This window comes from Myotis lucifugus, unplaced genomic scaffold, assembly GCF_000147115.1.
Source record: "Myotis lucifugus unplaced genomic scaffold, Myoluc2.0 scaffold_157, whole genome shotgun sequence".
Classification (NCBI taxonomy): domain Eukaryota; kingdom Metazoa; phylum Chordata; class Mammalia; order Chiroptera; family Vespertilionidae; genus Myotis; species Myotis lucifugus.
Genome location: NW_005871205.1, coordinates 2,003,562 through 2,029,902, shown reverse-complemented (window position 1 = coordinate 2,029,902; position 26,341 = coordinate 2,003,562). Strand labels below are relative to the sequence as shown.

At 41.8% G+C, this 26,341-nt stretch overlaps 2 protein-coding genes across 2 annotated transcripts in view; one reads left to right on the top strand and one right to left on the bottom strand.

Annotated features, from left to right (window-relative positions):
* NUFIP2 (NUFIP2, FMR1 interacting protein 2) overlaps positions 1–9,967 on the top strand; it is a 30,591-nt gene extending 20,624 nt beyond the window's left edge. The window contains exon 4 of the mRNA XM_006095544.3: positions 1,482–9,967. Coding sequence (XP_006095606.1) covers positions 1,482–1,534 — 53 coding nt within the window. The 3' untranslated portion in view covers positions 1,535–9,967. The remainder of the gene's footprint in view (positions 1–1,481) is intronic.
* Positions 9,968–10,381: 414 nt separating this feature from the next.
* The window catches only part of CRYBA1 (crystallin beta A1), a 24,030-nt gene continuing 8,070 nt past the window's right edge, over positions 10,382–26,341 (bottom strand). The window contains exons 2-6 of the mRNA XM_023759491.1: positions 17,926–18,114; positions 16,556–16,674; positions 14,698–14,839; positions 11,353–11,495; positions 10,382–10,925 (exon numbers count right to left, since the gene is read on the bottom strand). Coding sequence (XP_023615259.1) covers positions 10,778–10,925; positions 11,353–11,495; positions 14,698–14,839; positions 16,556–16,674; positions 17,926–18,114 — 741 coding nt within the window. The 3' untranslated portion in view covers positions 10,382–10,777. The remainder of the gene's footprint in view (positions 10,926–11,352; positions 11,496–14,697; positions 14,840–16,555; positions 16,675–17,925; positions 18,115–26,341) is intronic.

Sequence of the window (26,341 nt, the reverse complement as noted above, 5' to 3'; positions counted from 1 at the left end):
ATACTGCTCCTTCTTCCAACTCGCTCTTATTCTTAGGCCAGGTCTTTTTGGTCTTAAAACAGCTATAGCCTAAAGATAACTAGCAATCTCTTAAACTATTTTGAAATACTTTCTGTGTATCTTTATATTCAAACACATATGAAAAAAGGGTAGACAAGAAAATATATCCTGCAAAAAGAGAGGTAGACCTCTCTTTTTACTGTAAAATGACTATTAACTATTAACACCTTTCGTACCGCATAGAAATCTCTAAGACATACGCCAGGGACTGCACGTTTTCGGGCAAACTGCACGTTATTTAAATCATCATATACAAAAACAATTAAACAATTAAAGTTCCTAGTACTTTTTTAACGTATGGTACTGCGTAAAACATTTTCCTCTAGTACTTTTTTAACGTATGGTACTGCGTAAAACATTTTCCTCTATGAAGAGGGACCAAACAAAATTTACATAAGTATCTAGATTCGCTCCTTTTTCCATGGGCGTGAAACACGAGAAAACTCGTGAGCGGTACGAAAGGTGTTTAGAATGAGCATTATCTTCAGGGCAGGATGCTAGTGGATGGCCTTTGAAGTCCTAGAAAGAATATTATCTCTGGACTAAATTATTAGATTGGCTCTATCTTAAGATAAGGGGAACTTGAGTTTTTCGGTATTGTTTTCAGGTCTTTATACTTTCCCATTAGGTGACAAGTTTTATTGTTTTCTATTTTCTATTAAAGCATATATACTTTTTTATAAAAAGTTCTTGTGATAGGTAGAAATAATATGTAATAAAATCATTGTCTCTCAAAAGAGGGGGGCATACAGCTATATAATAGGAATTTAAAATAACACTGGCATCTTGGCCATACATATTCTGTTTTATACTTTGAACTCAGCAGATCCATAGACTTTTGCTGTTTTTGAGAAAAAAGGCTAGTTGTGCTATGGGAAATAAAAGGAAGAAATAAGTTATGATTAGGACGCAACCAGCTTATCTTGAAGTTTTTGGTGGTAGGTGTTACTTGAACAATTTCTAACTATAGACAATCCACATTGGTTAAAATAAAATTTGACTTCATTATTCTGTGAACAAAAGAAAAGAAATCCAAAAATTTTAGTATTGGGTTATTGACAATTTAAGATTTTTGTTTGTTTTGGCCTGCTTTTTTCCAATATACTACTTTTATAATCAGGAAAAACACATAAAGAAATCCCTTGTTAGTGAACTCGACTCTCATATGTAAGAGCTGAGGTTTGCATTGGCTTGACAACTCTGTTGCTGGAATCCATTAGGATGCTGAGCTATTAGGCAGAGAAAAATGGATCATGCACGTGTTAATACAAATAGGAAATGGTCTTTAAATTGTATTTTCATTAAAAGGAGGTGCAGTTTAAATGATGATGTTTATTTTGGATTTGTTATTGGAATATGGCCATTTGAGGATTCCAAACCTTATTTTTATTTATGTATTTCTTTTTTAACCTTCCCTCCAGATCCCAAAAGGATAATCACTTACAATGAAGCCATGGATAGTCCAGATCAATGAAGGACCAGACTGCCTATTTGTAACCTTTCTGCAGCATTAGAGCCACTGTTCATGGGGGACACAAGGCTTTTATGCTCCTAGATCTTCAACGCAGCAGAGGAACCATAAGTAGAATCACAGGATAATATATACAAATATATATATATACATATATATATATATATATATATAGTTATTTAAAAAAAGGCAACTGAAAGTAATTAGACTTCTTAAGGAATCAAATTTATTTCAAGAGACAACACATGGTTATTTAATCTCCGGTACTGAATAGTTTTTTTTCTTTTTTCTTATGTTAGTTTTTGTTTTTAAGTGTGAATGCAAGTAATTAATGAATACAGACTTGTGGTTCTAAAGTTCCTGCTGTCATCAATTGGGCAACAAATGACCCACTGGAAAAGCAGATCCACTTAAGAGATCTCTGTATCTTATTCTGTGACTAAAGTGATACACTAATCACAGGGAACCCAGAATGAGTCAACATTTTCTCCCACTCCTCCCTTAATCTTTTGGTTATGCTTTGAGCCCTGCAAGAATGCTGGATAAATGCCTTGAAGTTTGCAGGAGTGTATTTTTTTAGCGAGTATGATTTGCATGTCTTGCCAGGAGTTAAGCAGCCTCTGTGGGGTGTTGGGGAAATATTTTCTTTCTTTTATTTTTTTGTTGGGTGGGGTTAGGGGAGGGCATTGAAGTTTTACAGTTCTGGAATAGTTGGTGGTACATAGTTCACTTGGCTTTAGTTACATATTGGACTTTAACAAGTGAAGAATCCATGAGTGTCATTTAAAGAAAAGTAACATAACAAACAATTGGCTTTAGATATTTAATATAAAAAAATACTCCTGTGCCCATCTTTTAATGTAATTATATAAGTGGGAGCAAAAATATATTCTGCTTTTCAACTGTAGGTGCTCCAGACTTGCTCTCTGTCACTAACACTAAATGTGCTGTTTTCCTTTTTTTTCATCAAACATCTAAAGAGAAACTTCTGTACCTTTTTGTAAATTCTTTTAATTTCTCAGAAATATCCTAAAGGGAAGAAAAAATTCCATGAAAACTAAAACTTTTAATGTTTTTAGCCAGAGAGGAGATAATAAACCCTGCCAATAGGAGATGTGTTTTCATGCAAATTATACTTCTGAGCTTATTAGCTTTCTAATTATATCTTAATAAATATATTTTATTACTAGAGCAAAATGGGTTTTTTAAGGAAAATAATGTGAAACTCTGGAAATTTTCTTTTGGGCAGAGAAGAGCATTGACCCTGTCTTATCACATTGCCATCTTGTTGCACTGCAGCTTGTATATAGCATGCTAAAATAAGTTTTTTTGTGTGTGCAGAAACAAAGGGTCCAATTTAAGATTGGGTGATGTTAGTGGCATAAAAACAAGTTCTCTGGCCTGATATAGCATCACATTACACACACAGAAATTAGTATATCCATGTATGTCAGATACAGGTTAAAATAGCAGGGCATTTCTATAGAGAGGTGTAGTCTTCTAATAAAAGTAGACTGGATACCCTGGGATGTTCAGGGAGAAAGCAGCTACTTTTGCTCAACCCTGTTGCTTAAGAAATGTCCAGTTTTGAGCGACTGTAGTATGGATGAGTTTTCTTGTTTTGTTGACTATTTGAGGCTTTTAACAAGTAGTTTTTGAAAGAAGCTATTGGACTCAACATAGAATAAATATCTTTATAGTCTGGATTTCTGCCCTGCTTAGATTTTAAAAGTATAAGCATGGATTGCCAATTCCACTTGATGTAAACAAAACTTTTTATACATAATATATATATATATATATATGTATGTGTGTGTGTATATATATATATATGTGTGTGTGTGTGTGTACATATATACATATATATATATAATAACTTATTGTATCAGTCCAGGTTCAGAAACTTGTGATAGGCCAGTTTCAGATAGTTTCATTTCACCTGTAAACTGTATCACTTTTACTGATATTGTAATTTTTAAATGTATAATATGTTTACAGATGTGCCCTGCATTTAGTCTGCCTTGTTCCCATTTTGATTTTTGTTGAGTCTCCTGCCTGCTTGCCAAAAGCTAGGATGCTTCAAGCCCATGTACAATTGAAAGCAGAAGCATCCTTGAGCTTTAAAGCATTGAACAAACTGGAAATGCAATGAAGTGAAAGAAGTCTGTGTTTTTGTGTTCTTTTTTTAATAAAAATTTTCAAAAAGTTTTTTTAAAAAACTATATAAGGTTGATTAAAGGAAAAAAGGCTCCAGTTTGTTTTACAGGTTTTAAAGTTCTGCTGTGTGTTCAATTGCCTTGTGTAACCACTTGTCGCCTTAGGGCCAGATTCCACCCCCACCCTCCCATGTCCCCTTCCTTTTTTTTTTTTTTAATTTCCATTTTGCTTGCCTGGAATTTTAAAGCTCTTTTGTCACAACTCACAGGAAACTTTCTGGGTTTGTGACATATAGAGGTTGAATTAATATACATTTAAAAAGAAAAAAAAAAATCCCAAACCAGCCCCCATCTGAATTGGGCTTTTAAATTTAGAAGCAACACTTATAAAATATTTCTAGAAAGTTGTTGCTTTCCTACTTCCCTTCCATATCCCTCAGGCCTCCATGTTTAGAGAAGCCAAAAAGAGAATGTATCCCTTCTCTGTTTGTCCAAAGGTTTTTCAGAGTCTCACATCTAAACGAGACAATGCAACATTTCACTTTGATTTCACTGAAATTTCCTTGAGTATATGGTTAGAGGTATATAGTTAGAAATATCTCTTAACCTTCTGGTAACCCTAGTGCCCCATCATATTAACTGTCAGTATTTTGGGGGCATTGGGTTAATGGACTTAATTGCTTAGGTACAAGCAGGACTTTGGGACAAATTTCCTTTGTGCTGTTTGGTAATACTTAACTCTCTACTTGTCGCAATCTTTCTCCTTAGGTCCTCACACAATTCCTTACAGAGCACTTATTAAAAAAAAAAATCTTAAGAGTTGATCTGTTTTCTCATTATTTTTGTGTAAGCTTCTAAAAAAACTTCAGCTGTGATTAATTTAGCACATTTAAATAACATTAATGTGTTATTGTTTGGTATAAAGAATTTTCCTTCAACTCAGAGTATTAGTACTGTAGCATAAACCAAATACAGTCTAGAGGGGATTTTTAACATCCCTCCATTATAAAGACTGCAAATGGGGTGTGTGTGTGTGTGTATGTATGTGTGGACTGCTTGTGTGTGTGTGAGGGAAAGAAGGAGATATTAAAAGTTAGTAAACAAGTGTGTGTAAGACATTAGTATTCAGAGAATGAACTTCTATTTATTTTGTGCCATTTGTTTTCATTACAGAATAAAGTCAGGTGGTTTTAATCCTTTAAGGGGTAGTGTTTGAAAAATGGCACTAAGAATGAAATCATGACCTATTTTTTTAATAGCTATGAAGATACTAATTATGGGTGAAGATTTCTTTTTAAATCTGTCTTGATTGTAGGCTTTTGTGTCACATACCACTCTCTTGTAGATGTCTTGAATAATTCCCCCTCCCCACAAAAGACAGGGTGTGTTTATCTTTCTCTTTATTCACTCCCACTTTGCTGAACTGAAGATAATTGCATAGCCTTTCCTCTGACCTCCTAGTAATGAACTTTCACATAAAGTGTATTTACAGCATCTGTAGTTAGCCCTTTCTCCTCTGCCTTTGAGGAGGCCATAGAAAATAACTAGGAATTTGTTAATGCCAAATAGTTTTTTTCTTGAAATAAATGGCTGGAAAGATTCCATTTTAGAATTTTGTTGTTAATCACCTGCTTACCTAGTCATCACTCAGAATCTATAAAAGCTTTATAAAGGAAAGAAGTGCTGCATTGTTTTCTTCAAATAACAGTTTCTAGGGAAGGTATTGCAAACCTCAATTATGAACGTTGTCCACAATACAAATGTGTTTATTCACAAAGCAGTACATAGCAGTGGTGGTTTCATCCTTAGTCATGAGGTTTGTTGCTAACCTAATTAGAGGGATCTAATAATGGTTTATCTTTTGCTGTACACTTTTTCAAACATGAAAAAGCCATTTAGTGTGAAATTGTATGTCACATACCAAAAGGCCACAGGCAAAGAAATCTGTAAGAGGACTGCACTTGATTCTAAATTCCACTAAATAAGGAGTCATTCTTTCAAGGCTTTCTTTAGAGAAATAGATTAAAAGTCTCATTTTTACAAGAATTATGAGTGTAGTTATGCCACTGGACCATATTCTCAAATAACATGATCCCTCTTGTATACCTATGCTAACTGCAAAACAGACACTATAGTGGGAAAAACACACATTTGGACAATAGTTTTATAATAGGTCTGTTGGCCTGCACCAGTTGAATTAGATTCTAATCAAGCATTGTCTCTTAAGTCCTAGGTAGTACTGCTGAATTTTAAAAGAAAGGGTAGGATTTGCTTAACTTCCCAAAGTATACATATTTGTTTAAAGGGGATGGGCAAAGGACAAGACTAGAAGTATAGCTGCTCAAAGTTTGCAGAGACACATAGGTTATCAGTTCTTAATATTGATGTTATTTTTATTAATGTAATTAACAGGCACCAGGATTCTTTTATGGTGAAAAAGATGGGCTTTTGCTTTAAGTATCATAAAATGTGTTGTTTCTTTTTTTAATATACTTACATCTGTTCAGATGTGAGAAACAGGACCACCCTATGTTGGTTTTTTAAATGATGAATCATTGGCTCCACTCAAAAGCAGTGCTTTAATGTGTTTTAAATTAAACTTCACAGTTTTGCTACTCAAGAGTCTTATGAATAAATAGTGTTTCAAGTTGTATGCATAATAAAAACACCCAGTGAAGCATGAGTGGTATGTTGATTTTGCATTACTGGGAGTGTCAGCAGTTATTGGCTAGAAGCCTATGGAACAGCCATCCTCACATGTGATGGGATTGCTGATTCAGACTTCCCTATTTATCCATACAATTGTGTATGTCCAGAGTTTTAAAGCCATTTTATAATACTGCAGTATCCCTTTTCTACAGCCTTATTAACATAGTTACAAATGTGTTTTTTTCCCAGTGCAGTATCCCTTTCATTGTATATCAGTTTTACTCCACAGACCAATAAACCAACTTGAGGTAAATTATATAGCTTTCCATATACCCTTTTTCCTCAGGTGCTAAACAAAGGCTCCAAAAATGGATACTGCTTTAGTAATGTCTGCTTTATTTTTAAAATATTTCTTTTGCTAGATATAAAGATTTGGTGTTAAAATGATTTTAATATGTAAATATGAATGAATGCCTCTAGTTTGCCCCTGTTTGTCTATTATTAGTCTGTTTCATTTATCCTTTAAGAGGAGGATCCTTTCATGATCTTGAATACATTTCATTAGGTATGTTGCATTTTTAGAATGAAAATACAACTGTTTATCTGTCTCGGATTAATCCTGCTGCTGCTATGAGAAACTGAAAATCAAAAATGTGATGCACTTTTTACATTACAACATACCATACCTTTATAGGTTGTTTTGATACCTTTCCTGTAGCACAGCCAGTAACAAAAGTGAATGAATTTTAAAATTCTCTTTGGGAGGGAATCAGTACAATTAACTTTGTGGTATTGGCCTATGAAGGACAATAACGTAGGAAAAGAAAAATTCTGTTAGTATTACACTTTTTGGCCTTAAAATGTCTTCTACTACTGAAAAATCCTTTAAACTTAGTTTTGTTTCTATTATTTCCTCTCTCTGCCTCAAAAGGAGGATTTAGGAAGAATGGCTTAAGGGGAGTAGTATCGGTTTGTTGCTGATTTCTCTTTTAGAAAGAAAATGTCTACTATATAAGCTGAGGACTTAATTTTTTTGTTTGTATACAGAAGAGAAATAAGGCTGCCCCGTGCCAGTCGATTTAGTTTAATTAAATCAATTAGAACTCCCAACTATTCTGCTTCTCTAGTATATTTTTACTTGGCAAAGATAAACAAGTATAGTAGGAATGCTACTTGACAAGAGAAAAGTCATTTCTCAAGCACATACCCAAACTTGAAGATTGAACCCAAAATAGGAGGAAAAAACACCAAATGGGGTGGAGGAATATGAGAAAGATATGTGGTCCAAAGCTATCTGGTTATATTTTGATGTTGCCAATATTGCAAAGCCAAATTTTAATTTGCTTATTTAATATATTTCTTGGCCAGAGATCTATTTTTATATCAATGTGCCTTGCATGTGTATTAAAAAATAAATAAATTGGAAAGGCCATGTAGTAATGCCTGAGATGGTTGATGGTTCTTACCACCTCACTAATTTTTATGCAGTATGAAATGCTCATTCTATCGCCCAACTGGTGCTCTCTGTTTAAAGTTATAGATCTTGTCACAAACTGGAACTATTTTATAAACTGGGGAAGTGATTTAATTTACTTTTATTGTTTCTTTTGTTTGTTCTTAGTCTGTTAGTGGCTGTTCTGTAGTGGGAAATAGTAAAAGAACTCTTCACTCCCTTTCCCTCCTTCCTTAGCACCTTCTTCGAGTAATGTGATGACACCATTTCTTGTGTGCTTTGAAAAGTTTCAGCTTGCTGTTTCCTTTAGTGTTATTTAAAAAAAAAAGTGTTATAAAAAGCATTGTTTGAAAAATCTAGGGAGATAACAGTCCGCTTTAATTTGGAATTCTATGTGAGCTATGATCCAAGTTATTGGCTCTTTCCAACTTTAAAATTTTTTTACTGTTAAAGCACCTTGCTTAGAAAAATTTAAATACTTATGTCTGCAACAATTGTCTCAAAATAATGAACTGTGCAATTCTTGTCATTAAAAAAACTCTCCCTGATGTGACTTGTTAGTTTCTCTGTATTTCTTGCCAGTGTAAATGTGAAAAGCTTTGCTTGCATTACGTTTTAGAAATGCATTTTGCACACTCGAATTTTGCCGAAGCTCCATGAAAAGGTTAGATCTAAGTAGATGAATAAAGCTATGCACATGTTTTGAATTTTAATTTGTGTGTCATTACCCAAAGTGACTTATCCTTATTACTTTGCTGTTCTTAGCTTCACCATCTTTAGAAACATGGCTCAAAATTATAGTACTGGGCTAGCTTATCAGTAGAAGCAAAAGAGAGGAAAACTGGCACCTGTTTTAGTAAACTCCAGTTTTAAATGAGAGCTTGACTTGTATCTACTAAAGGGCTTTTCTTGAAACAGGGCATTTTTATCAGTTGTATAAACTGTTGGATGCTCTTACTTCCTCAGTGAAATTTTTGGTTTATTTGATCAAATAAAAATGGGAAGTAATTCAAACTGAAATGAAGGAAGGATCTTATGCCACATGGAGTTATCTGATAATTTTATGACTTAAACCTGGTTTAAAGGTGTAGGATGACCTATTACCTTTATGACTAGCATAAATTTGGCTTAATGAATGAATGATTGACTTGAAATTAGAATCATTATCTTGCTTAAATATCTAAGCACAGGTTGTTTTAAAGATAATGTGTATCTTTTTAAAATTATCCAAGCTGATTAGAACAAGTTTAGAATTTGGTTAAATTGCTGCAGTCTGCATGTACTAAATAAATAGCTTTATTTCACATGTATGTGTACTTAAAAGATTGTGTAGATTTACTGGCCAGGTTTTGTCAGTCATCTTTCAAAAGATTGTTTTGTAATCTCTCCAGGACCTTTGTAGAAGAGGCTAATAAGTTTAAGTAGAAGATAATACTAATGGTATTTTCCCCATGCTTCTAGATACAAAAGAAATCCTTGTTTTATAGTTTTTAATTATGTATAGAAGAATGTTACTTCTCTGTCATCAAGTGTGCTCTTGATGTATTATTGTTGACTTTGAAAACACAGCAGAACCCTTCTGTATCTTCACTGAAAGTGACAGAAACGAAGTCTACTAGTCAAGACTCAAAAGGTGGCCGATAATGCATGGCCTCAGAAGGCATAAATGCAGGAGTGTAGCATCATCTTAGATGGCTCTGGCTTCTCAGCATCTGTCAGTAGTTCACTTATGTTCAGTCTTGTGTGCGTCATCATTTAGGAGCTGAGTTACCTCAATCTAAGGGAAAGGATAATTAGTGAACTACAGTTATATTAGAGGATGTTTTCCTTCTCCCAATTCAAGACTTTTTTTTTTTGTTTTCACTGTTTGTTTTGCCCAGTCAAAAAGATAGGCCTTTTCTAGGTAAAAGAATAGTGGCCAGAAATTTATCCTTTTGCTAAATGCTTAGGTATTTGCCATAGCTGTTTCTGATATGGATTCTGAAGAAGTGTCAGTTACGTAATGATCTTCCTTTATTGATGTCTTACTTCATGTTCAGTGTTTTAAAAATATAAATTACAAACACTCTACATCCATACCAAGATTTACTTATTTTATCAGAAAAAAACTTGAGAACTTTGTAGATCCAATTAAGAGACAATAAGTGTACATGGTTGAATAAAAAAATTTTAAAGTTTTCTGAGGTGTTTGTGTTATATTTTGTGTGCTTTAATTAACAAAAATTACTGAAAACTAAGTTGATATTGTGACATTGATGATATATTTCCAAAAGATGAAATGTACAAACTTAAGTCTTAAATGTACTGTGGTCTTATGTCATGGCATTTTTAAAAATCATCCAGATTATTAAGGTGCTTAAAAATGGCGTGTTTATTGAAAAATCAGCTGTGAGGACAGCTGTCCTGCCTTTTTGCATGATATTGAACCTTAAAGTATGAAACCAAAATTGAGCTAAGCAATTAAGCAACCAAAATAAGCTGCCAAGACTGGATTTATTCATAACTTTATGTAGAAATATATGCTAATGCATTATTTAAGAAATTTCCTAAGTTTGTTTAGCATTGATTTGTCACCAAGTTGAAAAAAAAATCAATGCTGACATCAACATTATTAGGGTAGGGGATGAGGAGAAAATATGCAGAAACATTTACCAAAAGTGTGTTTGTCACTGCAAGACTGGTACATTTGGGTTATTTGCTTGAATGTTATTTGACATGGGGAATAATTGTGGTTGGGCTGGTAAGTGACTTCCAAGGACACAGAAGGAAATCCGGGATTTTATAGAAACTTGTTTCTAAAAGTTTGCAGCCATTTAAGTGTGATTTATATAAAGCACGCTAGTTAATTCATTTTTTAAATGACATTTATTGTGGATTTCAGCAACTAACATTTGTAAGCAGTGTCTGTGAGCAGAACATAAAGCTCATTCTAGATTGCTTAGCAAGGTTGTCTCATGCTTGAGGAATTCTCTTGGAGCTTCTAATCCACTACTGTTGGATACGGCGAATTGATTGAATCTGGGAAGTCTGGGCATGAGAACCCCACTCTCTCCGGTGTTTATAGTCTCCTCCATGATGGTCACATTCCAAGATATACTGATAGCCACGGTACCCAGGATACTGGTAGCAAACCCAGCTAGAAAATCCAAAAGCACATTGGCCTATTAAAACCTAATTAGGATCTGGTCAATACTTCAAAACAGCCTCTTTCCTCAACACAATTGGTATGGAATACTTTTAGGCCTAGAAAATGTCAGGCGCCATTTGTAAGTAATGGCTATACTTAATTAAAAATTAACCTTGATCATGAAAAAAGGTATGAGTAATCAACAAATGATTCCACAGACTCTAGGGGAGTCTCAGGGAAAGAAAAAAACTGACCTGAAGTTGGTACCAAGATTTTGAGGTTCAAAATTGTAAATAACTAGACTGTTACAGCCATACCAATATGATGCCAATATATGAAATTTGATAAGACACAATCACTGCTATGTTAATAGTCTCAAGATTTACAGCTGCGAGAGTTACTTTGAAATGTGCTCCAACACTGTTTTTGCACTTACGCCCCACATTGTATCTTCATGGAACCAACTTCGTTGTTGAACCAACCCATGGCTTGCAAAGAGGGGTAGTCATCACAGATCTCCCATTGGCGTCCAATAAAGTTTTCTTTCTCAAAGATGGTAATTTTGGACTCCTTATGATTCTGTAATCCAAATTTTTTTTTAAAGTTTAGTACTAGTGTTATGGCTATCTTAATTTTGTAATTACCATATTTTTCAAAAAACACTCCTGGTTTACACAAAGAAGTACATGATCATTGAGGTCAAAATATTTCAGGCAGTTTTTTATAAGAAAAAATTTACCCATAATCCTGTTTAATCCAATTTAATACCATCCTATCTAATAATAGAGAAACATGGTAATTAACTGTACCTCCGCTACCCTTCCCATTGGCTAAGGGTGATATGCAAATTAACTGCCAACCAAGATGGCGGCCAGCAGCCAGGCAGCTTGAAGCGAACAGGAGGCTTGCTTGCTTCAGTGATGGAGGAGGCCAACGTTCCCTGCCTGCCGCTGCCAGCCTCTGAGCTTGTAGTTTAAGAAACATTGTTGCAATTATAGAAGCTAAAAAAAACCCAGAAACCTGCTTTCAGCCTGCCGGCCGGGATCTCAGAGCTGGAGTCACAACAAAGTTTCAAATACAGAAGGTAAACAAAGCCCAGAAACCTGCTTTCAGCAGCCGAGGTCTCAGAGCTGGAGCCGAGCCTCAGAGCTAAAGCTGGCTTTCAGCTCCAGTGATAGCCATAGAAGGTAAATAAATCCCAGAATTGAAAAAAAAAGGAGAGGTTGGGAGCTTCAGTCACTTGCCAGCCTGAAAACGGCCCTCAGCCTCTCACCCAGACTGGCCAGGCACCCCAGTGGGGACCCCCACCCTGAAGGGGGTGTGACCAGCTGCAAACAGCCATTATCCCCTCATCCAGGCTGGCCAGGCACCCCAGTGGGGACCCCCACCCTGAAGGGGGTGTGACCAGCTGCAAACAGCTATCATCCCCTTACCCAGGCTGGCCAGGCACCCCAGTGGGGACCCCCACCCTGATCCAGGACACCCTTCAGGGCAAACCAGCCGGCCCCCACCTGTGCACCAGGCCTCTATCCTATATAGTAAAAGGGTAATATGCCTCCCAGCACCGGGATCAGCGGAGCAGCGAGGCCTCCCAGCACCGGGATCAGTGGAGCCACAAGGCCTCCTGGCACCGGGATCAGCGGAGCAGCAAGGCCTCTTAGCACCGGGATCAGCTGAGCAGTGAGGCCTCACTGCCCCTGTGTCAAGTGGAGCCGTGAGGCCTCCTAGCACTGGGGTCAGCGGAGCCACGAGGCCTCCTGGCCACTGGAGCAGCGTGACAGGGGGCAGTGCCCAAACCCCCTGATCGCCCTGCGGCTCTGTGTGTGACAGGGGGCGGGGCCACAACCTCCCTATCAGCCCTGCTCTGTTCATGAAAGGTGAAGGCGCCCCAACCCCCTGATCGGCCCTGCTCTGTGCGTGACAGAGGGGAGCTTCCCAACCCCCTGATCGGCTGTGCTCTGTGCGTGACAGGAGGGAGCTCCCCAACCCCCCTGATGGGCCCTGCTCTGTGCGTGGCAGGGGGCAGCGCCCCAACCCCCTGATCGGCCGGCTCTGTATGTGACAGGGGTGGTGCCACAACCCCCTGATCTGCCCTGCTCTGTGCGTGACGGGGTGGCGCCGCAACCTCCCCGTTGACCCTGCCTTGAGTGTGACAGGGGGCGCCGCCCCAACCCCCCAGTCGGCCCTACCCTGAGCGTGACTGAGGGTGGCATCACAACCTCCTGATCCGCCCTGCTCTGTGCATAATAGGGGGCGGTGCTCCAACTCCCCAATCGGCCCTGCTCTGAGCCCAACCAGGGGCTGCACCTAGGGATTGGGCCTGCCCTCTGCCACCCGGGAGTGGGCCTAAGCCAGCAGGTCGTTATCTCCTGAGGGGTCCCAGACTGTGAGAGGGCACAAGTGGGGCTGAGGGATACCGCCCCCCGCCCCCGCCAGTGTACAAATTTTTGTGCACCGGGCCTCTAGTCTATAATAATAAAAGCGTAATATGCTAATTAGACTGGACAGCTGAACAGCTTTCCAGACAAAGCCAGGGCTGCGAGGGCTGAGCCCCTTTGCACAAATTTCGTGCACTGGGCCTCTAGTAACATTTGAAATGTATAAATAACTGGTACTATACTTTGAAACAACAAAAGACTAATGAAAATATAACAACAGGGGAAAAAACACTTGCAACACACAGCCAATCAAGGGATTAATATTCACTAATGTGGAAAAAGATCCCACAAATTAATAGGGAAAGTAAACGTGTGTGCGTGGTGTTGGAAATAATCTAAAAGTCCAGTAGGGGATGTGAATACTACACAAGCATTTCTTAATGCAAAGACTAACCTGTATGAAGTACGAAAACAGCCCAAATTAGCTCTGGTGATAGAACTTGGGGAGGAGCAATTGATTGGAAAGGGACACGGGGAACTTTATGAGGTGATGGAATTGTTTTATATTTGAGTAGGGTATTGGTTACTTGGGTGTACATATTTTTTAAAACGCATCAGAGTATACACTTAGGAAAAATGCAGAGTTAAAGTGAGATGCAAACATCTAGATAAGGCAGTATATTTTAGATCTATAACTTTAGGTTACCTTCTTTACTACTTGAATTTCAGTAGGATTTTAAACTAAGGTGAGATCATTAATTAAAATCATGAGAAAAAAAATCACATGATATAGACAAATATTTGGAAAGGTTGTAGCCCAGTCTCACTCTTCCCAATATAAGGATCATTTTCAACAGACAGTTGAAGATTATCCTGCGTCTACTTGAACTCCCGAAGAGTGGGAAGTATCCTAGTCTGATGCAGAATTGAATAATGCTTAGTATTAGAAACCAGAAGGTTATGAATCAAAGATAAAAGACACTGGAAAATTTATCTGTTTCTTCAGTTATCCCACTTATTGAAAGGTTACGTTAGTACTTCGCTGTTTCTGGGTAAAATGTTATACGGATTGAATTTTAACTGGCTAAGGATTTACTTTTTTACTATAAGGCTCTTACTAGTACCCCACTGCACTTGAAGATCTGGGCTCCTGAGTATCCACTTCCTGCCACCTATAAATAGGAAGGCATTTACTTTTAGCTTAATGAAATTATTATCTAGTAAATAAAAATCAAATGGCAAACTTAGAACAGAGAGACCAGTGGTTTTTCTTCTTTTACTTTTCTCTTTCTTCCTGCCACATTTCAGCATAACTGATGAGAAGTAACATGTGTGTCAATCCATATGCACTCTCTCTTGCCCCATTCCCCACAGGCACAGAAGTAAAAATTTCAGAGACTCACAGCTGAACAGATGGGGCGGAAGGACATGAGGCGCTCAATGTGGTAGGCATTGCTCCCACTCCAGGCATCCCAGCGAGGGTATTCTCCTCTCTCCAGGATAAACTGTTGCCCACAGAAGCTGGTATGCTCATAACCAATCCAGCTGCCAAAGACAATTAGTGGCATTTGCTCCTGGTGTTCAGAGTCTACGTGGCCTCAGGGAGAAGGCATTTTTGCTTTAGATGTTAATAGTGGAGTAAAATATCAAGCCAATTCTAACAAAGCCATACAAAAGAATACATTTATCACATGAGGTGGGATGTGAGCTGGCAGCCGCACTAAGCAGGTTTATAAATGTAACATTTATTTTGGGATTATCCACTGAAAGGATCTACTTCACTCGCCTGAGTAATGTGTATTAGCAAAGTCAGTCTAAAGTTATATTTCCTTTCTTTCCTAGTTACCTTATTCTCTACTTGGAGCTCCAGGTTCAGGATAAAGTGACTGACTATTGCTTTGGCTCCAGCCAAACCTATTGGCTTCTTCCTAAGGAAGCAAAGGGTTGAACAGGCAACTGATGGATTACGTGGGTTCTTTCTCCTGCTGTTGCATACCCATACCTTATTTATAAGACCCCTCAGATCATATTTTCACAACCAGGTTTCAGTTACTGACAATACCTTAAAGTATTCCTTTTAAGAAGTTAAAAAGCTCAATTTTGGTTGTGAGCAACTGCCTAGACCAGTGGTCAGCAAACTCATTAGTCAACAGAGCCAAATATCAACAGTACAACAATTGAAATTTCTTTTGAGAGCCAAATTTTTTAAACTTAAACTATATAGGTAGGTACATTGTTATTAACTTAATTAGGGTACTCCTAAGGCTTAGGAAGAGCCACCCTCAAGGGGCCAAAGAGCCGCATGTGGCTCGCAAGCCGCAGTTTGCCGACCACGGGCCTAGGCCAAATGAGAGTCCTTTCCTTATGTGTTTTCATACTGATGATAAAGGCCTTGACTATCCTGCCAAGCGTCAGAAGACAAAACAAGAGAAGGTCTTCCTCACCGAAGAGATTAACCACCAACCAGAAACTCCTGGACGACTAAATATGAACCAACATGACTCTCAAGTGCTGTGGTTGAGTTCCTTTTTACACAGAGAAATTAGTGATGTCTGCTCTCTCTCTGGGACATACAGGAGGGGAGTTGGTTGTAAAGAGGCTGCAGCTTGGCTGTTTTCTATTTTCTGCAGGCAAGAAAAACTCAAGGGTCCTGGGGCTGTTGTGAAAGGAATCCTAGGTAGCAGCCTATGGGGTCCAGAAGCATAGATCTGATTACTGTCACTGCCTCAACCCATTATATCTTTCTTTCTTTCTTTCTTTCTTTCTTTCTTTCTTTCTTTCTTTCTTTCTTTCTTTCTTTCTTTCTTTCTTTCTTTCTTTCTCTCTCTCTCTCTCTTTCTAATCCTCACCCAAGGATATTTTTCCACTGATTTTTAGAGAGAGTAGAAGGTAGGGGGAGAGACAGAGAGAGAAACATTGATGTGAGAGAGACACATCGATGGTTGCCTTCTGCATGCACTCCTGACCAGGATGGAGCCTGAACCCAGGTATGTGCCCTTGACTGGAACAAATCCTCCCTTTAGTCCATAGGCCGACACTCTATCCACTGAGCCAAACTGGCTAGGTCTATATATTTCTTTAATACCTCACAAATCTAGTACCAAGCCACTAAAAACCTCATGTACCTTCTAGCTTTGAGTTACTAAATTACATGTGTAGAGTCCGGGGAACATTTTTCTTCCCCAATTCCCACCTTTATGGCCCCAAGTCTTAGGGGACTGGCAATAAGGAGCCTGAGGTTCTGCTGAGGTCCATACTCACGCGCCACATTCCACCTTGAGAGATCGGACATTTTCAAAACTGCGCTCAGAGACATTTGGGCAGGAGCTAGTGAATTCCATCCTCTTGCCCTGGAAGTTCTCCTGGTCATAGATGGTTATCTGAAATGAGATTGAATGGGAAAGAGAGCTAGAATGTGGTACATCAGGAAAAACAAGAGTCCTGGTCAACAGTGTAGCTTATGTGTGACCCTGTGTTTTCCATCACTAGCTGTAGTCCAGGATGCCTGATGAGGTCTCTTCCAGTGTAGATAGGATAGGAGGGGGTTTGAATTAATGCCACTAGTTGGTGGTGTTCACATGCCCAGGATAAGGATAAGGTGTGGGGGATTGGTTTATGATAGGAACTAGAGGCCCGGTGCACGATAATTCATGCACTTGGGGGGGGGGGGTCCCTCAGCCCAGCCTGTGCCCTCTCGCAGTCTGGGAGCACTTGGGGGATGTCTGACTGATGGCTTAAGCCAGCAATAGGACATCTGTAGCACTGCCTGCCGCAGAGGCAGGAGAGGCTCCTGCCACGGCTGCTGTGCTTGCCAGTTGGGAACCCAGCTTCTAGCTGAGCGGCGCTCCCCTGTGGGAGTGCACTGACCACTGGGGGCAGCTCCTGCATTGAGCGTCTGCCCCCGGAGGTCAGTGCGCATCATAGCGACCAGTAGTTCCACCGTTTGGTTGATTTGCATATTAGCCTTTTATTATATAGGATGGTCTGTTAGGAACAATAACTGGCCCAGTAGACAGACCAAGGACTCCAGGACTCTTATTCACTATGCTTCCTGCATAAATATGGCCCAGGGGCCAGGATTCTGGGAGGCCCAGGGGCTCCCTGTGGATTATTACTTAGGTTCTCCAGCCAAACGTGCTATAGAAACCTAAGGTATAGAGAAAGAGTTGTAATGAACCCTTTCCATGCTTTGAATGAGAATTCTTAAACCTGGCTAGAGGACAACGAACTCCCAAAGCTGTGAACTGGCCTTCAAGTTGATCCAATGAAGAGGGTAGAGGGTCAGACTGAGGATCAGCCACTTCAGGTAATAGTCACAACCAAGTTCAGGATGAGAGTCAGAAGACCTGGGTCCTATAACTTATTTTTGATCCGATGGCAAATCTCTCTTTTCTGGGCTCTCAGTTTCTCCATGGCATAATCTACTCTGGGCTGCTCAACTTTAAGATGATTTTAGCGGCGCAGAGAGGAGTTGAACTAGAAAACTAGGTATTATCTCCCACCCATCATGGGCTTCCACAGTCATCCTTCTGTCCAAATGGGACATCCTAAACGATCCTTCCTGAAAAAGCATCTGGACCTTGGTTGGACCTTCCCCTATGAACTTTCCCATGCGATGGGGGAGGGCTTACCTTCCATGGCCCCACAGACCCTGGCATGGGGTTGGTTTGAGCCATTTTGGTGGTTGGAAGGGTTCCTGGAAGACAGAACACACACCAATGACATGGCGTCTGGGATGGAGATGAGGTGATGGAGCAGAGAGGGGAGTAAAGGAGGCTTGAAGTCCAGCAGAAAGACTTTGGTTGGGATTCTGACTCTGCCTCTCACTAGTTGAGTCTGTTGTCTTCCATCAATAAAGCTTCTATGGCAGAGTTATTGTAAGGATTAGAAGCAATAGTGCAGGTAAAGCCTGGCACAGGCATCGTGACCTCTTGATAAATGTAGCTCTCGTTCACTTGCCAGCCTCCAGGTACCCCCTACAGGTGGCAGCATTGCCTCAGTCTCACACCCTAATATAAACTCCTTGGCAACCATGTAGTCCAGATCCCTCATATTACCAGTGTGTGGTCTCACTCTCACCTAGCTCTTCACAGCCCTCAAACTGATTGACTGGCTGTACATGGCCATGCTCCCATTCCCCTCCTACTTCTCTGTCGCTCAACCTGCCCAGCTCCTCAGAGAGACTTTGCTGCTCTCCCCAGCCCGCAGCGGCTTGCTTTCTTCCCTGATTTCTAGCGCTCGTCACAGTACTGATCTGTGCTCCTATTGACTATGTCCTGGTGAACATCTCAATGGAGGGCCTGGGTCTCCTGAGTGCAAGTTGCAGCACCAAGCAGAGTCCATGCTGGGGCACTGGGAGGTTGGGGGTGAGGGGGCACGGGTGCCGTTGAAAAAAACTTACTGAAGGAAAGTGAGGAAGAAAAGAGGACAATAATAGCTAACACCTAATAATGGCTCACTCTGTGCCAGACCCTGTCCTAAATGCTCTGCATGCATGAATACATGCAATCTTCACAGCCAGCCTGTGAGGTAAGTACTATCATTGTCCCCATCTTGCAGATGAGGATACTGAGTCTCAGAGAGATTAGGTAGACAGAAAAGATGGTAGGGAGAATAAAGAAGGGAAGGATAAGGAGGGAGAAGAAGGGGAGGGAGGGAGGGAAGGAAGAAGGAAGACAGGCAGCTGTGCCATTCATGGCCCTTCCCTCTGTCTAGTATCGGGCCCAGGGGCTGATGCATGTCAATTTTGTGGTATATCTTTCCAGTCTGAACTTCTGAATAAGCATTTCCAAGCTCCTGCCCCCTCCACTTGCTCCCTATGCCCTAGGAGCCTGTCATTTATTGCAGCCCCATGCCTCCTCCCGGCTGTGATGGCGAGGGTAGTGATTATTGCCTTCTTAGTGACTCCTTTTGGGGTGGCAAGAGACGGCTGCCTCCCTGCAGAGTTCCCCACTCTTCTCCAGCCATCCTAGAAGGCTCTGACCAGGCAGCATGAAAATGAGGTCCCCTCCTGGGCATGTGTCTGCAGGAGAAAGGAAGGAAGGGCCCGAGCGTCCCTCAGGACTTTACTCACCCAGCTCTCGATGCACAGTCTGGGTCTCCATGTGGTGCCACTTTCTCTGGGGCCCTGCCCTTTATAGCCCTGAAGGCTGGCAGCCTCTGCCCTGTCAGCACTCTCCTTTCCCTCTGCTTAGTTCTCCCTGATCCCCAGAGCTTTGGTGGCTCAGCCTGCTGGGCAGGCATCCCTCAGGCCTTTGTTAAAACGAGGGACACAGAAATGCAGAGAGGCCCCACTGCTGTGGGTGAGGCTGGCGGCAGTGGCTGCTGTGGTCGTGATCGCAAAGCAGCTGGGAGGTGAGTGCTTGGCGCTGTCCTTCTCCAGACTCCTCACGACACCCCAGGCCCTTCCTAAGACCCCTGTCCTATCCAACACATCAAACCTCACCTCACTTCCCAGATAGAAAATATAGTTTTTGTCTTTGTGGTTAAAAAATGTGAAGGATTAGTTTAATTCTGAACTTCATTAAGAAAAAAATGGTTCACTCTGTTCTTGGGAATCTTTTTTGTATACTATATACTTATATATAAATATGTAAGAGTTAAATTCAATTACGGTTGACTAGTAGACATGCCTCTCTGTAGCTATTTTATTAAACCTTCATTTTAGTTTTGCAATCTTCTTTGAAAAATTTGGAGCCTATACATCCTTTTAGTGTGTTTTTATAAATATATTTTATTGACTTTTTTACAGAGAGGAAGGGAGGGATAGAGAGTTAGAAACATAGATGAAAGAGAAACATCGATCAGCTGCCTCCTGCACACTCCCTGCTGGGGATGTGCCCGCAACCCAGGTACATGCCCTTGACCGGAATCGAACCTGGGACCCTTCAGTCCACAGGCCGACACTCTATCCACTGAGCCAAACCGGTTAGGGCTATCTTTTTAGATTTTTAATATACTGCTTTCGGCCCTTGGCAGTCTCACAGGCCCAAGGTACTATAGTAAGTACCCTAATGGGTAAAAAGATTTTGCTCAGGAAGGTAAGAACAATTGAGGAGGGTAGTGTAGGGGATTCATGGGCTTCCCCAGGAGCCCTGAAGGGCAGGAGGTATTGTTTAAGCACCTCAGCTACTGTGAGAAGTAGGGGTGAGGTGTAGTGGAGCCCAGCAGATGTAGGTTCAAATCCCAGCTTCTGTGACTTTGGGCAAGTCACTCAGCCTCTCTCAACTCCAAAAAAGAAGATACATTGTTGGTTTATTATCCTACCCTCTTTCTGATGACAGATACTGTAGAAAACCTGATTGGAGAGAAGAAACCCTTCCCAGTGAAGTTCTCCTAATCCCTCTGCCAACTCTACGGCCTGTGACTCAAGGTTCATCAGAACCAAAACTCCGGGGGCAAGTTCTGGTATGTTCACAAGTATTTGTAGACTTGGGCAGAATATTCCAAATGGACAGGCCTGGTGCTAAGCACGATGCACTGCGCCAGGATGTTTTTGCTGCTAAATAAGTTGGTGATGTCGGGATCAATGGCCGGCAAGGGACAGAGTCGCATTGGGGATGATCTCTGGCCGGCTGGTGGCTGTGCAGGGCTTAAGGCGTCAGGGTCCATGGCTGGTGGTTCTTCCTCACCTTTTCTTCTCTTCCTCCACAGAATTGGGGTCTTCGAGAAACACTTATTTGCTCACTCATTCATTCATTCATTCCCTAAACCCTGAACTGGCTTAGGCACTCCCGCAATGTGCTCTCATGGAACTCTGTACTTCTCCAATTATTGCATTGATCACGCTGTAGAAATTACTTAAGAAACTAGAAATATTGGGCTCCAAAGAGGGGAACTGAGGCACTTGGGGCTCAATTATAGAACAGAACTTTTCACTATACATCTTTCTGTACTTTTTGAGTTTTGAACAATGTGATCATATTTTCTAGCAAAACGATTAAAGGTATTCTTGAAAATAAAGAAACTGATTGCTCAATTCTCTGCTTCTTTCACGAGACTTCAAGCAGGGGCTTCATCTGTCTCTTTCATCAGTACATCTGCAGCTCTGGGCAGGACTCCTAGCTCAATTAAACCTTACCTGAGGACATGTTTTTATTAATTTTAGAGGGAGAGGAAGGAAAGAAGGGAGGGAGAGAGAGAGAGATGAGAGAGAAACATTGATCAGTTGCCTCCTGTATGTGCCCCGACAGGGGATTGAACCTGCAACCTAAGTATGTGCCCTGAGCAGGAATTGAATCTGCCTTGGTGCATGGGATGACACTCCAATCAACTGAGCCACCCAACCTGGGCAATAAATATGTCTTGAATAAATTAATCCTATGATGGGGTTTGTGACTCTATGGGCACAGAGGTAACCATGATATAGTTCTTATTTACCCTGGCCACACTGACTTTTTAAAAAAAATAAATATATTTTTATTTATTTCAGAAAGGAAGGGGGAAGTAGAGAGATAGAAACATCAATGGCTGCCTCCTGCATGCCCCACACTGGGGATCGAGCCCACAATCTGGGCATGTGCCCTGACTAGGAATTGAACCCTGACCTCTTAGTTCATAGGTCAATGCCCAATCACTGAGCCACCGTGGCTGGGCCCTGGCCACACTGACTTGCTTGTGTTGTGTTTGTGCTTCATATACTCTCAGTATTTTATTTTATTATTTTATTTAATATTTTATTAATTTTTTACCGAGAGGAAGGGAGAGGTACAGAGAGTTAGAAACATTGATGAGAGAGAAACATTGATCAGCTGCCTCCTGCACACCTCCCACTGGGGATGTGCCCGCAACCAAGGTACATGCCCTTGACCGGAATCAAACCTGGGACCCTTCAGTCCACAGGCCGACGCTCTATCCACTGAGCCAAACCAGCCAGGGCTACTCTCAGTATTTTAATGTGGGAGCTTTATACCCTACTGAAGAGTTAGTAGAGTGAAGACTGTTTGAGCCAACAGAACAGTGGAGCTTTTTAATGTTTGATTGAAAAGACCAAACGCACACGCACAAAACTATTGTGTGTGTATATGGGGGCGAAGGGGGTTGGGGTTACTGTGCAAACGATTTGCCAATATCCATCAAATATTCCCGGAGTCATATATAGCCCCGGCCTGTCTTCTCTCCACTTTCCTCAATTACCTTAAATCCGTGGAGGTTGGGAAAGGATTACCAGATCTCCCGCACTAACCATGGTGTTTTTCAAATGTTCCCTCAATATGGTTTTTAACCAAGTTCTAGAGGATTCCGCCTCTGACATTGCCTGGAACTGTTGCTTCACCTGCTCATGTTGGTTACCTCCAGCCCCCACCACCGTCTCTTCCCAGGAAAGTCAGGACACAGCCACCCCAGGAGTGGGAAGGAAGGGAGCCGCCACCTTGTAATCCTTTCTCCCAACCTGGGTTTGGCTCTCTCCTGTTTATCCATAATAACAATAACTACAGTTCACTGAGCATTTACTATGAACCGGATGGTGCCTCTTTAATCTTCACAACAACTCCAAAAAGTAGATCTTATAACACCCATTTTATGGATGAGTTAACGGAGGTTCTGAGGGGCCAAGTTCTGGGCCAGGAAACCCAGCAGGGACTTGAATGCATGTCTATGTGACTCAAAGCCCATATTCTTTCCACTGGGCAGCCCTGTCCCTCTGACACAAAGTAGGATAATAATACCTACCTGACCCACTGACATCAGATGAAGGGAGATAAAGGTACTTAGGGCAGCATTAGGTACTCAGGTAGAGCTCAGTAAAGGGTAACTACAGTAGTAATTGTCCAGATCAGATATCATCTTCTTCCAGATTTTCATAGACACACGTGGGAACAAGCAGCAAAAACTTTAGAAAAATGATGAGATTAAAAAGTGTTTTCTTTGAATTTGGAAAAGACCACATTCGTTCAGTTGTTCTTTGTTTCCAATATTTTTCTTTATTAAGTTTTAGCCGTGCATCCTGTCAGTCTAATTTTCCAAAGCGCATTGGGGACGTGGGTCTTGAACCCTGTTCTCAGTGCACACACTCATTGCACAAGCAGGCGGGGCAACTGGGTGTCCAGTGGGATGGGCTGTTAGACTTGGAGGTGAATGAGAGGACTTTTCAAATGGAACATGGTGGGTTTGAACCTTGGGCTCCTCCACACTAGGGTTACATGTCAAGCATGGTGGAGACGCAGAATTTTATGGATGGATGGAATGCCCCGGCCTCGCCTCTGGGCCCAGGGAGCCTCACAGGATGAGGCTCAGTGTGGGAGGGTGAGGTCATGGGGCCAGGACAGCCGCTGGACTCAGCACTTTGTGGCAAGAGCATAATGAGGCTGACCAGGCGGCTGAGCAGCACTTCTGTTGTTTGGGGATAAGCAGGATGGGTACAAAGCAAAGGGCCTTGTCAGCATTCAGCCACCCCTACCTCCCCCAGGAGGGGCTGCTTCTGGGGGACCTTTATTGCCCTGTCCCTTGCTGCCCTTTTAAACAAGCAAGAGAACCAGGGTTAGGGCTCCTGACAAGGCACAAGCCCTGGGAGAGAACTTGCGAGGCATCTTGAGTCTCCAGTCATCCATTTCTCTGCCTCCAGGCACAAACGGTGCCCACCTGCACGGGGTGCTGTTGTGCTGAGGGACCAGCCTCCCTAGCCTGCTTCCTCTGTACGTTACTGGCGTGAGGGCATTTCAACGCAATTCAATCTGATTTTCTTTCTTTTTAAAATATGTTTTATTGATTTCAGAGAGAGGAAGGTAGAGGGGAAGAGAGATAGAACATCAATGATGAGGGAGAATCATTGATCTGCTGCCTCCTGCGTGCCCCCTACTAGGGATTGAGCCAGAAACCCAGGCTTATGCCCTGACCAGGAATTGATACTCCACCACTGAAGCCACACCTTATACCCTGCTCCCACCTCCCCCCATTTTTCTTAACTGAATTTTTTGATATGCAATCTCCTCCCAATTTGGACTCTTAGAAAAATAAGGATGAGGATGGACTTTACCCTACGGGGTGATGTTCCACTACAGAAGAAGCAGTCCAACTCCGTCTCATTTAGAAATGACCAGATCTAGCAAATGAAAATTAAATTTGAACACTCAATTAAATTTGAATTCCGGATAAGCAATGAATATTTTGTAGTGTAAATGCGTTCCATTTACACTACAAAATATTCTTCTTTTTCTCTTCTTTTTTTTCATCACCATTTATCCCTCCTATACCCTCCTCCACCTCCACCCACCCTTTTTTTTTTTAATAGAAAATAATCCTTATAGTAAAAAATTACTTGGCATTCCGTGTTTTACCTGCCAACCGTAGTCTCCTCCCACCCTTGTCTAGAGTATTCTGTGCTGCCCCTCTGCCAATCTGCTTCTCTTCTGTCCTCTGGAGATGACAGTGTAAAAAGCAACCATCCTCAGAAAGCCTTCCCTGGCACACCCAGGCTCACTAGCCACCCCACAACATCCTGTAACAGAGTGGAGAATAGAATCAATACATTTCTAAGTGTTTTCCCAAATCTTATTTAATCTGCCCCAAACCTGTAAGATATGCTTCATGGACCCTATTTTACAGACTCAGGGAGCTTATGTTACTTACCCACGGTCACACAGGTAGAAAGTAGCAGAGCCAGATGCCAAACTCACTTTTTTTGCTACCAAAATCTGTATTCTTTACTGTGTAGAGGAGACCCTTACCCTTCACTTGTGTGAGCGAGCATGACTCCCAGGAGCAGCTGTGAATGCAACGTTGTTTTCACCTCCTCTGCTCCTCTTGTTTCTTCAGTGGGGCTGGTTTCTCTCCCTTGCCCTGGATGTGAACTTGGGCAGCCCCATGATTTTCTGCCCACTTTTAGGGAATAAAAGTGAATGAGTGGATGGTTACTTTAAATCACAAAAAGACGCTCTCAGTTTTCAATTAGAATGTTCAGGGCACTGAGTGTTCAGTAACCAAAACTTTCCCAATGAAAGGTAAGTCCTCTCCTTGCGACCCCAGATGGGACCTGCTTGAGGCAGAAAGCCTGCACCCCGGGGAAGTGGACTCTTTTCTTTCTCCTGCTTCGTCGGTGGTTTCTGATCCTTCCAGGGTTGGAGGGGATGGGAGAGGAAGGAGAGCAGAGCGCTTCTTACTTGATGGTCCCTTGGTGAGATGGCTCCGCGCTGTGCCTGGCAACTCTTCAAAGCTGCCTGTCTCGTGGGCACTTCCTGGTTCTCAGGGGAGCCCCGCCTGCAGTAACCTGGGCCCAGGTCTCTGCGTCTTCACTGTGGCTGCCACTCCTTCTGCAGCCCCGAGGCACCTGGTGATCTACTTCTAGCTTCACTCTGCTGAGGACCCGTCCACCCTCCGGAGTCCCCGTGGACTGAATCCACCCCAGCCCCACGCCAGCTCTCTCTGAGGCATGGCCCGCCTGTGGTCCTTTGGAAACTCTCACATGTACTTGGCCACAGCAAATGCTGGTGTGTGGCTGGTTCTTACTCAGCCTCTTCTGTTTTGCCTCATCCCTCAGCGGTTGCCCAACCCAACTTCTGCCCTTTCGATTTCTAACTGCTGGGGACACACAGCAATCTCGCCAAGGGGGCCCTTGGAGCCTTCTCCTCCGCCTTGAGGTGAGGCCCTTTCTCTCCTTTCCCTGACGGGTGGGGCGTTCACAGCACAGCTTTCTCCAAAAGTTCTCTTCATAGCCCTGTCTCTAATCTCTCCGACTCCTTGTATTCTTGGGGTAAGAAGGGAGGGTTAAGGGCCAGCACATCAGTTCTCAAACCCCTCCTTTGAGATTGCTGCACAGCGGCCTGGCACATGACTCGCTTTGGTTTCTGATATCTACCACTTTAAGGTCTCAGCCACAATTCCATGCTCACATCCTATTACATACGTGTATTACTTCACTGCTGCCTTCATGGTGCTCACCCCCCATATACCTTTTCCTCCCAGCAGGAGACCTTATATCCTGTTTCATCAGGCATGGATGTCCACAACTTCCTGCCCCTGGAACCTACAGTACCTGCAACACTATCTGTTTCCACACCACCCTCACCTCTTCACCTCCAGTCTCAGATGTCCACCACTTCCTGTCCTGGG